Raw genomic sequence first — 16171 nt, 5'->3', positions numbered from 1 at the left:
TGATAAAAAGACCCTTCTATTTTTTTACATTTCCAACATTTGTTTGACATATTACTATTTATATTTGTGATCTTTTTTGGTGTCATATACCAGCTGTACATCATCTTATAGCAGTTTTCTTTTAAATTATTACACGTTGATATTTTCATAGCATTTTTCCATAAAAATTCCCAAGCTGCCATATCTATTTCTTTGTTCCTATCGACTGTCCATTTTATCATCTGTTCTTTAACTGTCTCATCCTCTGTATACCATAGCAACAGAATCTTATACATTTTAGATATCATTTACCTCCTTCCAACCATACATTTTCAATTTCATTATTCTTTTTCCTAAACCCAAAATTTTTTTATCTGTTTTAAACAAGTCATAGATCTGTCTATATTGCAACCAATCATGCTTAAAGTCCATATCTTCTGCCACTTTCATTTCAAACGTCTTTACCACAGATTTCAAAATGTCTCTATATTGCAACCAGTCTTCTTTTAGTTCTCGTGGCCCTTTCTTACACGCCATGGGAAATGCTGATTGCCACTTTGGGGTCAGGAAGCAATTTTTCTCCAAGGCAGTTTGACAGAAATCCTGGAAGCTTTTTTTTTTTTTTTTTGGTCATCTTCTGTGCATGGAACAACAGTCACTGGGGGTGTGAAGGGGGAGGTATTTGTGAATTTCCTGCATTGTGCAGGGGATTGGACTAGATGACCCTGGAGGTCTGTTCCAACTCTATGATTCTATGATTCTAAGTGTGCTTGCACACAAAAAGCTCAGGTCGTACAAACTGCAGGTCGTTGCTTCTTTTGCTGAGTCAATCCATCTCATTTTGTGTCGTCCTCTTTTCCTACAGCCTTCAACTTTTCCTAGCATTATTATCTTTTTCCAGTGATTCTCAACTGATAATTGTGAAATATATGATAGGAATGTGGTTTGTATTGCTATGTTCCTAAACTACCTGTTAGTTAATCTCTGTGGTGTGATGGTTAGGGGGTTGGTCTTGGATCTGAAATAACCAGGTGTGAATACCCATTCTGTCATGGAAGCTTGTTGGGTGACCTTGGACCAATCACCCACACTCAATACGCATATCCCCTGACAGATAGGCATCACTTCCAAGAAATATCAAAGGATATCATCACCAGACCTCAAACTAGGGCAAGTGGCCAAGTTCAGGGGTCGTTCTGACCAGTCACTTTCAGTCTTTTAAGTTCAGAATTGTACACTGTTTTTTGAGGAAGAAAGGATTTCTCTTTGCAACTCAGTTTTTAATAATGCATATTTATTATTCCTTTGCTACTACTAATCCCAAGGCAGAAGGGAATTCCAATGCCCAATGCCCATACAACTCCTGCATCAAAAACTCCCATATTCACCTCATTGCCCACAACAACTTAGCATACGTGTGGGGCTGTGGAGATGTCTTATGTGCAAGGATTCGTTAGATGGGGTCAAGTAACAGCAAAATCCCCTTGAACTGGAAAGCAAACGGGGAAACTGTCAAGGCCCCTCCCCAATTCCCAGCTGCTATGGAGGAATATAGAAGTTCCCAGACTTTTTTGCTCAGATTGAAAAGGACAACACACATTTGGTACTGCCTTGCACCACATTTTCTTCTGTTCTGTTTGTCCATTTGGGGAAACTGTATACTATTCATCACACTACTCTTAGGTGCCTGGGAAAAGATGGTTAAGTGCTGGACAAATTGCTAAAAATTCCTCATGCATCTACAGATCAATAAGAAAAGCCCTCATGATTTAAGTTCAGACTTCCTGGGCTATCTCCAAGGTTCCTATCTGCACCATTAATACAGCAGTTTGTATAGCACCCATAACATCAATTGTGTAGACTTAAAAATTAAATCTGGAATCTCCTTTATGGGGAGAAGGAAGAGCAGGATTGGTAAAGTATTAATATGTTGTGGTCACTGGGTTGATCTTTAGGCTTCCTGCCTTGTTGACTGCTATAATCGTCAGGAGCAGATGAATTCCCAGAGTATACAACTGTGTAATGATCCTTGAGCCTTCTCATATGAAAGTAATAATAATAATGAGAGGCAGAAAGCATTCCACCCAGTCAATTTAGTATTTCTGAAAGCCTAAGTAAACAGATGTGCCTAACTCAGTGACTGTAAGCCAATAAAACATGTCTGTGTGAAATCAAGAGAAGGAAGTAAATGCTAAAGTCTTTTCATGAATGCCAAAACGCACATAATGGAGACCAGTCTGATGCATGTTGGATCTTCACGGCAATGTCTTAACCCTGGAGAACAAACTGAAAGCATTTGCAAGGTGTTATGGCCCCAGCTTTGGTAAAGTCCATAGGAGAAAGGTTTTCTATTATTATTATTTTGATTGTTGTCAGGGGTCATTTTGTAGAAAAAGAGCTAGGGGAACTCATTAGCATAACTCATTAGCATATGCCACACCCCCTGACATCACCGGGAGTGTGTCATAAAGCCACACACCCCGCCCCCAACGGTCCCAGCCACCGCCGGCCTTGCAGCTCCACTGCCGAGCCCCATGAGGGGCTCGGGGATGGACCTGCAAGGCCGGCGGGAGGGGAAGGAAGCAGGCATGGGTGGGGAGAGGCAGGGAGGAAGCAACTTACCCTCCCTCTTCTCCTGCCTCCTCCTGGCTGAATGAGGGCCGGAAGCGGGGTGGCCGGAAGCAGGGGGCGGGGCTTCGTCATGTGCCCCGCCCCCCGTACCTCACCCGGGGGAACTGTGATCCCCCGCAATCCTCCCCGAAATGACCTCTGATTGTTGTGTATATAAGAAAGTTGTTTCGGAACACATGAACACATGAAGCTGCCTTAAACTGAATCAGACCTTTGGTCTATCAAAGTCAGTATTGTCTACTCAGACTGGCAGTCGCTCTCCAGGATCTCAGGCAGAGGTCCTTCCCATCACCTACTGCCAGATCCTTTAAGTGGAGATGCCAGGGATTGAACCTAGGACCTTCTGCATGCCAAGTAAATGCACTACCACTGAGCCACAGACACACACTTCCAAATTCTGTTGGATATAGGGACAGAGCAGAGTTCCTTGGCTTCCAGTATGGGAGAAATACTTTCAGAGTGGACACATTAGCCATATCTTCTGGCAGGTTTGGTGCTAATGCATTTGACGTAGACGTAATGAGACCCAGGAAGTCTCAAAGCTATGCCCATCTCTCATGCCATATTGGTACACATGAGACTTCAAAGCAGACAAGGAGAGACACATTACATAGGGTAGTCAGCCCCCCCCCCCCGGAACCAGTAGGAAACTTACCTTGATGGGGAGGGCCATGCTGGTGATGGAATGACATCACACGTGACTCACTGATGTCCACCAAGATGCGCTGGTATCATTTCTGGGCATTGGAATGCTGCTGACATCTCACCCCTCCATTTCCTGCCATTCTCTCCCCCCCCCCCGCCACCGCCAACAACAGCCAGCTAAACAGCAGTGGGAAGTGCAGTGGGTAAGCCTAGGCAGAGAGCACAATCCAGTAGCCTTTCTCGTGAAACCTAATGACTCCCATCACCTGATCTGAGCGTTCCAGTGCACTGAGAGGGTGGCACACAGGAGGACTCGCAGGAGAACAGGCAAGGCTCAGGTAAATCTAGCCTATGTACTGAGCCTATAGCATGCTTATAGAACAGCTCAGAGAGCTGTGCTAGGCCTCTCCATGCCTGCCTGGAGTGAATTTATTTTTATTTATTTTATTTATTTATTCAATTTATACCCCGCCCTCCCTGCCGAGGTATATACCCTTACATAAAGTGCATATATAAAAATTCAGTTAAAACATACATAAACAATCAATTTAGAGTTGCCAGCATTGTATTTATTTATTTATTTATCGTATTTATAGCCCGCCCAACCCGCAAGCAGGCTCAGGATGGATAACATCTTGTCAAGTAAAGGTAAAGGTTCCCTTGCTCGAAATCCAGTCAAATCCGACTCTAGGGTTGCGGTGCTCATCTCCGTTTCAAAGCCGAAGAGCCAGCGCTGTCCGAAGATGATTCCGTGGTCATGTGGCCAGCATGACTAAACACCAAGGCGCATGGAACGCTGTTACCATCATCATCATCATCATCATCATCAAGTTTATTGTATTAGCCATTGGCCATAACAAAACATAAATACAAACACAATCCTTATATACCACATTAAATTATCCCTTCACTAACTTGCGCTGAATCCTAGCCTTAATCTCATCTTTTTTGCCGGCAAAGCACCTTAATCTTATCTTTTTTGCCGCCAAAGCAAACAGGGACATTCTGCTGGTAACATATACGTCCATATCAGAGAGCAAAAAAACAACCAACTCCTGTTTTGAGAATCCATTGTGCAAAGGTAAAATAGGGTATATAAATCTCTGCCTAAGTGATTCGTGCCATGAGCATCTCAGTAAATAGTGCTCAATATCATCCACTTCGCCCAAACCACATTGACAGATTCTTAAGGCAACAGGTAAACCCATAAAACGACCAACACAGACCATTGAAGGAATGGCATGGAATCTGAGGGCTGTAAATGCCCTTCTTAGGTCAAGATTGGTTAGTTTCTCTAAATAGCCAGTCCTACAGTGATCTCTTTTACCTTCCCATCGAAGTGGTACCTATTTATCTACTTGCAATTTCTTGCTTTCGAACTGCTAGGTTGGCAGGAGCTGGAACTAGAGACGGGAGCTCACTCTGTCTTGCGGCACCCGGGTCTCGAACTGCTGAACTACTGACCTTCCACAGCCTGCAGTTCAGCGTCTTAACCACTTGAGCCACCGCAGCTCCAACATCCTGTCAAACAATACCATAAATACAGTTTAAAAATTTTAAAACACAATCATGAACATAAAAATCGGTGGTTACAGCTCAAAGCAAAAATCAACTGGCAAGAATCCAGGTGGGGCCTGGAGTGCTCCTGGAATTATAATGGATATCCAGACTTCAGAGATCAGATCCCCCGCGAGAGATGGTATCTTCTAATGCTGGACTAACCTCATGTGAGGAGAAAATGGTGGTGAAACCATGTATGTCACTGAGCTCCTTGAAAGGTGGCCTCAATATAAATGTAATAAATAAACAGTTAAGAAAGTAACGCGTTTTAGGAATGTTTGGTATGGTTCCTTTGAATACTTTACAATATTCAGAAATATAGCTGACCCTGGGAAATAATCAGGCTATCTGAAATTGAATTGGGGAGAAGTGTGATGGGTATCCCCAACTCTTCTTAAATTGCACCCTGAGAGACCAAACCAAACTGGATGAAAATCCTGGAAACATTTTCTGGAACTCTCATGGCAGTTTGTAAAGTGATACACGTATACTTTTAAACTATATACTTGTGAACATGTGTGTGTACTCTACTCTATATGTATACATATTGAATGAGCCAGTGAATGAACTTTAAAAAAAATAAACACAAGAGGAGCAAGTTCCGGATAAAAAGCAAACCTGCTTTATTTGTCCTTCATTTCCAGCTCCAAGGCCAAATAGCAAGCCTTGCTTGGAATTGGCACTTTAAGTAAATACACATTTAATGTATGGTTAAGCAGGTTCCCTTAGGAGTGCAAGATAATATTTATTAAACGTTTGGGGGGAATATCCTGGCAGGATTTTAGGGAGGAGAATTCATATACATCATTAAACCTGAGGCAAGCTAGAAACGTCTGCAGGCTGGCCCTCCAGCCCATCAGGATGATAAATAACTCAGGGTGCAGATGTCCATATACGGCTAGACTTCCTCTAAGGCTGACAGCCCAGTGTGAGCATTGCGTACAGCTCTTGGATCAGGCTCACATTCTTCGGGTGTGTTTCTCTGGGAGCCTTTGATTTCCGCTTTGAGGGCTGGCGCAGACCTCCAGTGGCTCTTATAAGAAAATAGCCGCGACTGAAGGTTGAAAATGTGCAAGATTCTTTCTTTAAGCACACAAACACTCCGAGTCTAGCCACTTTCCTGCAGTCCTGCCAGGTTTTTCAGTATGTCTGATACTTGATCAGGTGACTTCTCTGGGGAAGGGGGCAAGGCTTCCAAAAAAGGAGAAGAAGGATAAACATAAAAGAAAGAGCCCCACATATCCACACCTGTACATTTTACAAGACTTAACCAATTGAAGTAAATGTCAGCAGCACACACATTCCACATATAGCTGTGTAAACACAGCCCTGTTGCCAATGCAGTGAATTCCTAATTTTACCAGAAAAAATATACTGTCTGAAAAGGAACTGCTGTATAAACACCTGCGTGCAAGTCCAAATTAGTCCATTTTAACAATCCTGTGTATCAATGGCAGCCTCTTTCTTGATATTGTGGCATGGCCTCAAGCAGGGGTCTTGTTGTAGAAAAAGAGCTGCCGGAGCTCATTAGCATAACTCATTAGCATAACTTATTTGCATATGCCACGCCCCCTGACATCACCGGAAGTTTCTTGATATTGTGGCATGGCCTCAAGGCAAACAAAGGCCCGTGTTAAGAAAAGTTGTTCTTTTATTCTCGCAGTAGCCCATCAGCATAAAGCATGTCTGATGAATAATTTCAAAAAGTGTATTGAGTAAGAACAGTATAAAGTAGGGTTGCTAGCTCAGGGTTGAGAAATACCTGGAGACTTTGGGGGTGGAGCCAGGAGAGGGCGGGGTTTGGGGAGGGGAGGGGCCTCAGCATGGCACGATGCCATAGAGCCCACCCTCCAAAGCAGCCATTTTCTCCAGGGGAGCTGATCTCTATTGTCTGGAGAATAGTTATAAAAGCGGGAGATCTCCAGGCCCTAACCTGGTGGTTGGCAACCCTAGTATGAAACCAGGCACAAAGTGCTGGACATCACATGCTGTAACATACTGAAAAACTTCAAAAGGAACTTTATTGTCTCTCAAGCTTGCCTCCAGCACATGTATTTCAATTAAATCAATCCACACATTCAGCTCTGACTCAGTAGGTGCAAGGGTGACCTGTCCACTAGGCAGCCCTACAGAATTGGAAGTCCAAACAAAACATCCATGACAAAAATAACAAAGAGTCAACAAAGATATATATGCAAAATTGTTTACTATAATAATTATAATTCTGTGGGAAACTCTTTCCTTTTATCGCTCACACGCAATGAATTTTGCGCAATAAAAATATCCGTTTCACAAGGACTGCTTTATCTGAGCGTGTAGTAACTACAATTCTTATCACTTTGTTTGGACTTCCATCTCCTCCCATGATCTCTCACTTTTGGCTTAGCCCTACAGAATTGCCTAGGGCACCAGAGGGGGAGGGGCACCAACCAGCCCTGTCAACCTTCACCCTCTGTCCAACTGCCCCTTGCCCAACCACCCAACTTTGAGTTCAGGACCTGCCTCAGGAGGTGCTCTGGGCCCCATTGGTGGCCGGCAGAGATCCTGCTCCCTCCTTCCCTCCCTCCATTGTGGATGACAGGAAGGGGTGGGGTGAATTTTTCCTTACCTCTGCCTGTGCTTTGCCTCACTGTGCGGGGATGTTGAGGAGGCAGGTAGCATTTTTCTGCCTCAGTGTGAGAGGCAAAGAGGACCGGTGCTATGACACATGGCACCTCACCACTGGGGAGTGGGGCTAAGAAGACCAGCAGCAGCTTCTCACCACAGTATAGAGTGGGGAAAAGGTTGACACTGCCTTGCTCAGCTGCCAGGGTATGAGGAGGACAGGTTCTTGCTAAAGTGTGGAGAAGGAGGGAGGGTGGCACATTTTCACCATGGCATGTGGGGGAGGGCCAGGCCAGGCACAATCTTCCTGCCACCCATGGCCGGGCAGGGGTGAGGAGGGCAGATGCTGTGTAGGTATAGCCTTGGGCTGGCCCTGGTAGGTATTAAGTGATGGAGAAATGTACAGACCCTGCAGGACCGGTGCTATGCAATAGTCTGTGTGGTACAGTGGTCAGAATGGCGGACTATGATCTGGAAGGTTCAGGTTTGAATCCCTGCTCTGCCACAGAAGTGTGCAAGGTGACCCTGGGCCAGTGGTGCGCTCTCAGGCTAACCTGCCTCACAGTATAGTTGGAGATGGAGGAGAGGAGGGTGATGTAAGCCACTTTGGCTTGCCATTTTGGGCCAAGTAGAATACAAATTAAGTAAATGAAATTTTATTTCTGTTTAACCGCTTAACAAATCAATGTGAATAAGACAAACAGATCAATTAAAACCAGCTGCCAGATTTAATTTTGCCACAGATCAGCTTGAACAACATTCTTTTTTGCTCCCCCCCCCCAAGAAATCCCCCATACTATCATTTATGATTCTACAATATGCAAAGTAAGATACCTCCATCCAATAGTCACTTACCATATTAGGGCATTTTAAGCAGCCTTCTGTTTACCTGGCCATATTTCCATTTTTGTAAGCAGGTTGTACATAGTTTGGTGTGTCTATTATTTACTCAGCACTGAGTAAATGCAGCCATTTGCTTGCAGGCGTTCAAATAAATATAGGGTTGGGGATGCCTCACAAACTTGGTAAATGTGTAGTACTTACCATGACTCCTTTTAAGGGGATTTGTACAAATGAAAGGATTTTTTCCATTAAAAAGGAGATTTTTATTCAAAGCCAATGTGGTATTGGAAAGAAGTATTATGCTATGGTATGGAAGGAGGGGAGAGCAGGAGAGAAACTGGAAGTACAAATCACTAACCTCTGCAGTTTGTGACATGTAAGAATGAATAGCTCAAATCCCATATGGGAACAACTTTACAGTTACCACTTATCTGTGAGTTTTCTTAAAGGGACGGGTCATCTAGGCACCCAAAGATTGCCCAGGTCATTCGCCTGAAGAAAATTTGTATGTAAACCATCCTTATTATAATCCCTGTTAACAGATAAGGCTAGACGTAGAGGTCCAGTTTTAATAAATAAGAACAGAACCCTTCTGGATCCAATAGAAAGCCAGCCAGGAGTAGTGGTTAGAGTGTTGGACTAGTTGGACTAGCAGACTGAAATCCCCATTCTCAGGGCTTTTTTGGTAGAAAAATCCCAGCAGGAACTCATTAGCATAACAGGCCACACCCATCAGCAGAAACTCCTTAGCATATTAGGCCACACTCCTGATAGCACAGCTCATTAGCATATTAGGCCACACCCCCATGTTGCCAGAGGTGTGATCATCCAGCCACACCCACCTTTTGCTTCTTATTATGTTTACCTTGTTCGTTGTCAAAACCCAGGGCTTTTTTGGTAGCAGGAACTACTTTGCATGTTAGGCCACACACCCCTAATGTAGCCAATCCTAATGAGTTTCTGCTGTTGGGTGTGGCCTAGTATGCTAATGAGTTCCTGCTGGGCGTGGCCAACTCGGGAGCCAACCGGAACTCCGTTCCTGTGCGTTCCTGCCCCAAAATAGCCCTGCCCATTCTGCTATGAAGCCTGCTGGATGACCGTGGGCTAATCACTCTCTCTCCAACTAAGGGTAGTTGCATGGGGATAAAATGAAAGAGATTATATACGCCTCCTTGAGCTCTTTGGATGAACCATAAGATTAAAAGGTGCTAAATAAATAAATAAAAATTGCAAACCACAGATGCCCTGCTTACAAAAAAAAAAAAAGATGATTACAGCATAACCAATAAACAAGTTCAGTAGGGTGTTTAGATCTGAGACAATAGCATGGGACTACCCACAATTATTTTGAATTACCAGTGAGATCAATGGAACTTTGAAATACAGTTTCTGATCTCGTCAGATCTTGGAAGCTTAAGATGTTTCTGATCTCATCAGATCTTGGAAGCTTAAGCAGGGTGGGCCAGTATTTGGATGGGAGACCTCCAAGGGATACCAGGGTTGTGATGTGGAGGCAGGCAGTGGCCAACCACCTCTGAATGTCTCTTGCCTTGAACACTCCACAGGGCTGCCATAAGTCAGCTGTGACTTGATGGCACTTTCCCCCACCAAGGTCAGAGTGCCAATCAATTTGTATTCAAACATTTCAACTTCTCAGTGTGACAGATCAAGTAATTCTGTTTATTGCAGGAGTTACACTTTCTCCCATGAAATTCAGAGCCTGGTGTTTAGATGCAATGTTCCCTAGGAAGGGGAAGTAAGGGCACAGAGACAGGCACAAAGTCAGAAGCTATACGTGACCGACTCTTCTACATGGTCATATTTCACCCAAAAGGAGAAGACTCTCCCATTGTGAGACTGTGGAGGGCAGTATCACTTGGTGCCTGGCCTGGATAGCAGCTCCAGCTGTGGTAAACCACTGAGATCTTTAAGGGAGCAGAGACTTAGCAGCCAGCCTGCTCTTCTGACTATGCTGCTGACCATTCTTAGAGTTTGTTTCCCAGCAACACTATGGAGTAGGATAAGCAGAGAAATTATTATTGACCCATAAGTTTCATAGCTGGGGGGGAGGGAAGAATTCAAGCAGGTTTCCCATGGCAAACCTATTGCTATTCACTGTGCCATACTCAACTAAAAAATTGGGAAAAAATAGTGGTGGCCTTGCAGTTTTAATAGATTTTTATAGTCTTTGGGGGAGAAAAACAAGGAACATAGAAGTGCGAGGGCGGAATGTGTTGCTTACGAAGGACTTGAACATACGCAGTGGGAAAAAGAGAGCCACATCTTCCATGCTCCAGCCTCACTTTCCTGTGCCAAGTATTTCAGGGCAAACAGGCTCACTCTCTCTATTCATAGAAAGTACCTATTAGGAAAAAATATCCCTGCATGATTCAGCAGTCCACAGAGCCCACTGCAAACCAGATACTGTATAGCATATTACTTTGGAGTGAGATAATAAGAATGGTCCCCAAATATCTCTGTTTTACACACACACATACGCGCTGCAGCCACAGTTGGAAACTGACTCATCATGAGAAATTATCTGAAAACAGTCTGCTTCTATATTTGTAGAGCCTTGTTGTCTTCTTGCACAGATAAGAAGGGAGGGGGGGAGGAATTCCCAGGCTTGTTCCTAGCAACCATCCTGGCAACCTCTCCTTCCCCCCCCCTTCCCCCATCTGAACTCTCTGCCCATCACAAAGCTAATGGCATGAGATGAATCAAATAATACATTCTTACCTGTTGCTCAGGGAGGATTAAATATTGTGGGTGGGGACTGTGTCCCTGGGAAAAACAAGAGACTCAGTCTATGTCCATCCAGTCAAACATGCCCTGTGAGAAGAACATAGTTGGTGGGTCTAAAGGCCCAGTCCATTGACCACCAAGTAAATTCTTATTAGAGCTGATAAACTGCTGATCAGACACAGTTCACTCAGCAGTCTCCATTCATTCCTATGAAGACTCCTTTCATTCCTATGAAGTCACTGCAAATGGGTCTTAAAAAGCACAATTCAGTCGTACTTCATGGAGACTGGAGTCCTTCCTAAGGCCAAAGGTGAAGTCTAATTGTTGAAAATAAATACGCACATAGCCAAGATCCAGCCACCAATTTGGGAAACGGAGATTCCCCATTAATGAGGCAGACCGCACTTCATCCCTTTGCACTAGCCATTGCAAAGAAAGGGGCAGTCCAGGCCTGCAAAAGCCTTGTGCACAGGTGGGACACTAACCTGTAGGGGTCAGAGTGCTGGACTAGGATCTGAGAGGCCAAGACTGAAATCCCCACTCTGCCATGGAAGCTTAGGCCAGTCACACCCCCTCAGCCTAACCTACCTCACAAGTTTATTGTGAGGATAAAATGAAAGAGGGGAGAATACTTTGGATCCCATTGGGGAGAAAAGCAGGGTGTATGTATCTAAATAAATAGCCTTTAAGGGTTTCTTGGTACTGCAACCTTGGTACTGCATGGTTGAAAGACGGTGTTCTTAATGTATCTGTGTACATTTGTTTTAGGGAGACGTATCTAACTTTGAGGTTTTCAGGGAAAGATGAGAGATAATTTCAAGTTCTCTATCAAACTGGGGAAATCCCGCGTGAGATTTTACAGGTAGTTTATTTTGAATGTGGATTTAAAGGGGGTTGTCACACACCCCTTCCACTTTCAAAAATAGTCAGTGATGGTCCTGATGTGGCCTTGAATGTTCATTTTTAAAAACAATACTTTTCAAGGAATAAATAATCTAGTGTCTTTCTCCCTTTTGTAGTAAATCTGATTTATATCTTTTGGAGGTAGGATGGACACCCACTGAGGCAGAATTTTTGTGGAATTCAGGTTTAGTGCTATGAGGGGGGGGCAGTTCTGAACAGGAGAGACGTATTTTTAAGTCCTATAAATCAGGTCTGTGGTGGTGGGAAGAATTCTGGGCTGGACGGCGGAGAACCCTCTCGCTGGTTGGAAATACAGCGCCTTTTTTGTGCGTTGAAGTGCGCCAGCTTTTTCAGACAGGAGGAATGCGAAGTGTCAAGGGGTCAGGATCAATCCGGTGTGAGTTGATGAGGCAGGAAGGTGGAGAAGAATGTCAGGAATGTCGCTGTTTGTGTAGGACTCCATTCAGCCGATTGGCGAGTCCCGGGCGCCTGGAGTGTATAAAAGCAGCCGGGGCTGCCTCCTGGAGCCTCAGACAGCAATCGCTCTTGCTTTCAGACCGAGAGAAAGAGAGACAGAGGACGCAGGCACTTTGCAAGCAGCTGCCCAGCCGAGACGACCCGACGCACCGCCGCTCCCTCGCAAGCTAGCGGCGAGCTTTCCCCGAACCCACCAGGACAAGGCGAGCCGCTCCGGCCCAGACTCCACGCCGCTTTTTACAACCAGGAACAAGCAGCCCGAGCATGCTCGCAAGGATGGGACCCGGCAGTTTTGCCTTGGCGCTCCTCATCGCCCTCTTCGGCCGGGTAAGTGTCTCTGCTGGCGTCGAAGGCAGCTCTGGTTTGGGGGCAACTTGCGGGGGGGAGGGTGTCTCTCTCCCTTGCTCCGTCCGCTCATGCCCCGCCGCCTGTGTCCCTCTCTCTGTCCCCAGGAGGTGGCCGGCCAAGACTGCAGCGGGCAATGCCAGTGCCCGGCGGCGCCTCCCGAGTGCCCGCCGGGGGTGAGCCTGGTGCCAGACGGCTGTGGCTGCTGCCGGGTGTGCGCCAAGCAGCTGGGCGAGCTGTGTACCGAGCGGGATCCCTGCGATCACCACAAGGGGCTCTTCTGCGACTTCGGATCCCCGGTCAACCGCAAGATCGGAGTGTGCACCGGTGAGTTTCCCTTTCACTCCAGCGCCTTGGGAGGGTAGCAGAGAGAGTCAGAGGACGATCCCTGACAGGGGCTTTCGGGTCCTTCCTTCAGCAACCCTCCAGGGCTCTTTGGGTATAGAAGACCTCTTATCTAATGGCTGGCTGGCTGCCTCTCATACAGCTGTTGGGGTTACAAGACAACGATAGCCGTTTCAGGGACCCAGGGGCAGCCCATTAACACCCCAACTTCAGTTCGCTGAGCTCCTTCTTTAGTGCAGGTGTTTCCCTCGAGTTTTCCCCACCAGAGTCCTCATGAATGCTGTTTCCTCTTTGCAGCAAAGGATGGTGCCCCCTGTGTGTTTGGAGGAATGGTGTACAGGAGTGGGGAGTCCTTCCAGAGCAGCTGCAAGTACCAGTGCACTTGCCTGGATGGGGCAGTGGGCTGCGTGCCTCTCTGCTCCATGGGTGTCCGCCTGCCTAGTCCTGACTGCCCGTACCCCCGAAGAGTAAAGCTGCCTGGCAAATGCTGTGAAGAATGGGTGTGTGATGAGCCCAAGGACAAGGAGCAGACCGCGGTTGGACCTGCTCTTGCTGGTGAGTTGGAGTTTTCATACGAGCATTAGCTGTTGGTGCTCTAGATAGAATGTGAGCACCAACCTTCTGTGGTTCTGGGTTCCAGGACAGTGACCCCCATCTTCTCCTACAAGGCAATAGCAACAATGTTGTTTTTTTACTGTGCTTTTCAGCATATAGATTGGAAGACACTTATGGACCTGACCCATCGTTGATGCGTGCCAATTGTTTGGTCCAGACCACCGAATGGAGTGCTTGCTCAAAGACTTGTGGAATGGGCATCTCCACCAGAGTCACCAATGACAATGCCTACTGCAGACTAGAGAAGCAAAGCAGGCTGTGCATGGTGAGACCTTGCGAAGCAGACCTGGAGGAGAGCATCAAGGTAAATACTGATTTTCTTCAGCAAATGTCTGTGCATAGCCGTCTGGCTGGTCTCGCTCTATTACAGATCAGTTGCAAATATAGTGCAATGTGCAAATGTACATAGCTACTATAAAATAATTAGAAGGAAGATTGGGTGGGGGGGGGCTGTTAAAAAAAACTTGAGATTTGCCCTTAAGTTAATGTGTTGTGGCTTTCTAGAGTGTCTATGTAATATAATTCTAAACAGATTTCCATGGATTGAAAACCTCACTGAATTTTTTAGGATTTGTCAGCCAGTGATTTCAGTGAGCACATGGTGTCCTGGCTGAATTGTACCCAGTGTGTTCTTAAGAAAAGGAAATAGTAAAAATACCCTGCTTAGATTACATGTATTGAATATATTAATGGAATATGAATGGAAACCTTGCGTATCTGACATGTAAAATATATGAATCCTATATGTTTTCCTCAACAGAAAGGCAAAAAGTGTATTCGTACTCCCAAGATCTCCAAGCCCATCAAGTTTGAGTTGTCTGGCTGTACCAGTGTGAAGACATACCGAGCCAAGTTCTGTGGTGTCTGCACTGATGGGCGTTGCTGCACCCCCCACAGAACAGCCACTCTCCCTGTGGAATTCAAGTGTCCCGATGGTGAGGTCATGAAGAAGAGGATGATGTTCATCAAAACCTGTGCATGCCACTACAACTGCCCTGGGGACAATGATATCTTTGAGTCTGTGTATTACAGGAAGATGTACGGAGACATGGCATAAAGCCAAACAAGGGACTCTTAAACTTGACCGTCAACTTGAACTGATAATTGCATCTCATTTTGTAAAACCTGATTCAATAGCACAAGTTATTTAAATATTTTTTAAAAAAAATCAGTCTGTTCCATGTGACTTAAAACAGAAGTGTCTACTGACCCCAAACTTTGGTTTGAAGGAAAAAAAATAAGATGGACAGTGAGGAACCACAGAAAACCTGTGCCTCAGAATAGAGTATACTGTTTATGGGGATGATATATAGGGATTGCTGAAGGAGATGTGCACTCTCAGACATAGTGCAATTGAAAAAGAGCCTTAGGGAGGTTATCAGCATGTGTTTCTGTGCTGGTAATTGTTGGACTGGAACCCTTCACCCACCAAGGTGCTAAGTAATGATGTTCTAACATCAGAGCAGCAAGAATTCTGCTTTTTGAAGTTCTGATTCAAGTACATTCTTTCAAAATGAATTGGTCTTGGGTGTGTTAGACTGGACAGCTTGTACAGTGAACTTGCCTGTTACAAGCTAGATTTTTTTAATATTGTAAATATTGTATGTGTATATATATAAATATATTTGTACAGTTATCTAAGTTAATTTAAAGTTTTATTGCCTTTTTAAATGCTTTGATACATCAGTGTTAGCCTCTCCTCTCCTTTTTAACAGCTTGTCTGATCCAATACATTCAACCATTGAAATAGATAATAGGGGTTCTTTTCAGTTAATAGGGGGGGGGGAATAGTGAACTGAATTGATGATTTACTGAAAAAGAGGTACCCTCATGTCCTTTGGAAGCATTTCATCAAATTGGGGGTAAGAAGGGTCTTAATGGCCCCAAGCTAAGAAGAGCAGTTCATTGATCAACTACTATCTTTCTTCCCAGAGACCTTTGTTTCTTTCTTTGACCATGGCTGTTTTGGGGACAGTTTGTTACATGTTGAGAAATGTGACCAAAAGTTACATGTTTGCACCTTTCTAGATGAAAAAATAAAGTATTTTATTTTTTATATAAATCGATTTGCAAGTCTCTTGCTTTTGTTGAGTCTAGCAGTTAACTTTCCTTACTTGTATTCTGGCACACTCCCATGTGTACGGATGCTTTGGTGCATGAATATGGCATGTAATTTATCAGGTCAACCAAAGCACAATCAGGAAGTTCTGAGCAAGGACAGCCTCTTGGCTGATTAGTAAGACTGAATATGTAAGCAGTTATATCTAGAGTTCTTGAAAGCTGCCCGTCAACTCTTTGAAAATCAGAATATGCTGAAACTTCCACTGAATAAATAAAGTGCACCAGTTAGACTACTTCACCATATGCTGCATCTGGAGGATTTGTGTTTGCATTAAGTCAAAATTTTGGATCTATGCGGATTCAGTTGAGTCCCACCAATGCCATTCAAGGCACTTTTGTAATGGCACACACACAAACA

At 44.8% G+C, this 16171-nt stretch overlaps 1 protein-coding gene across 1 annotated transcript; it reads left to right on the top strand.

Annotated features, from left to right (window-relative positions):
* The first annotated feature begins 12427 nt into the window (after positions 1–12427).
* On the top strand, positions 12428–15707 carry CTGF (connective tissue growth factor). The gene is made up of 5 exons (XM_015421255.1): positions 12428–12714; positions 12840–13059; positions 13375–13632; positions 13785–13996; positions 14453–15707. Exons 1-5 carry the CDS (start codon positions 12652–12654, stop codon positions 14747–14749), a joined length of 1050 nt encoding a protein of 349 aa, XP_015276741.1. The 5' UTR covers positions 12428–12651; the 3' UTR covers positions 14750–15707.
* Positions 15708–16171: the final 464 nt, after the last annotated feature.

Source organism: Gekko japonicus, unplaced genomic scaffold (genome assembly GCF_001447785.1).
Source record: "Gekko japonicus isolate JY-2015 unplaced genomic scaffold, Gekko_japonicus_V1.1 scaffold407, whole genome shotgun sequence".
Taxonomy (NCBI): Eukaryota; Metazoa; Chordata; class Lepidosauria; order Squamata; family Gekkonidae; genus Gekko; species Gekko japonicus.
Note: the sequence above shows the minus strand (reverse complement) of the source record. Positions and strands in the feature narration are given on the sequence as shown.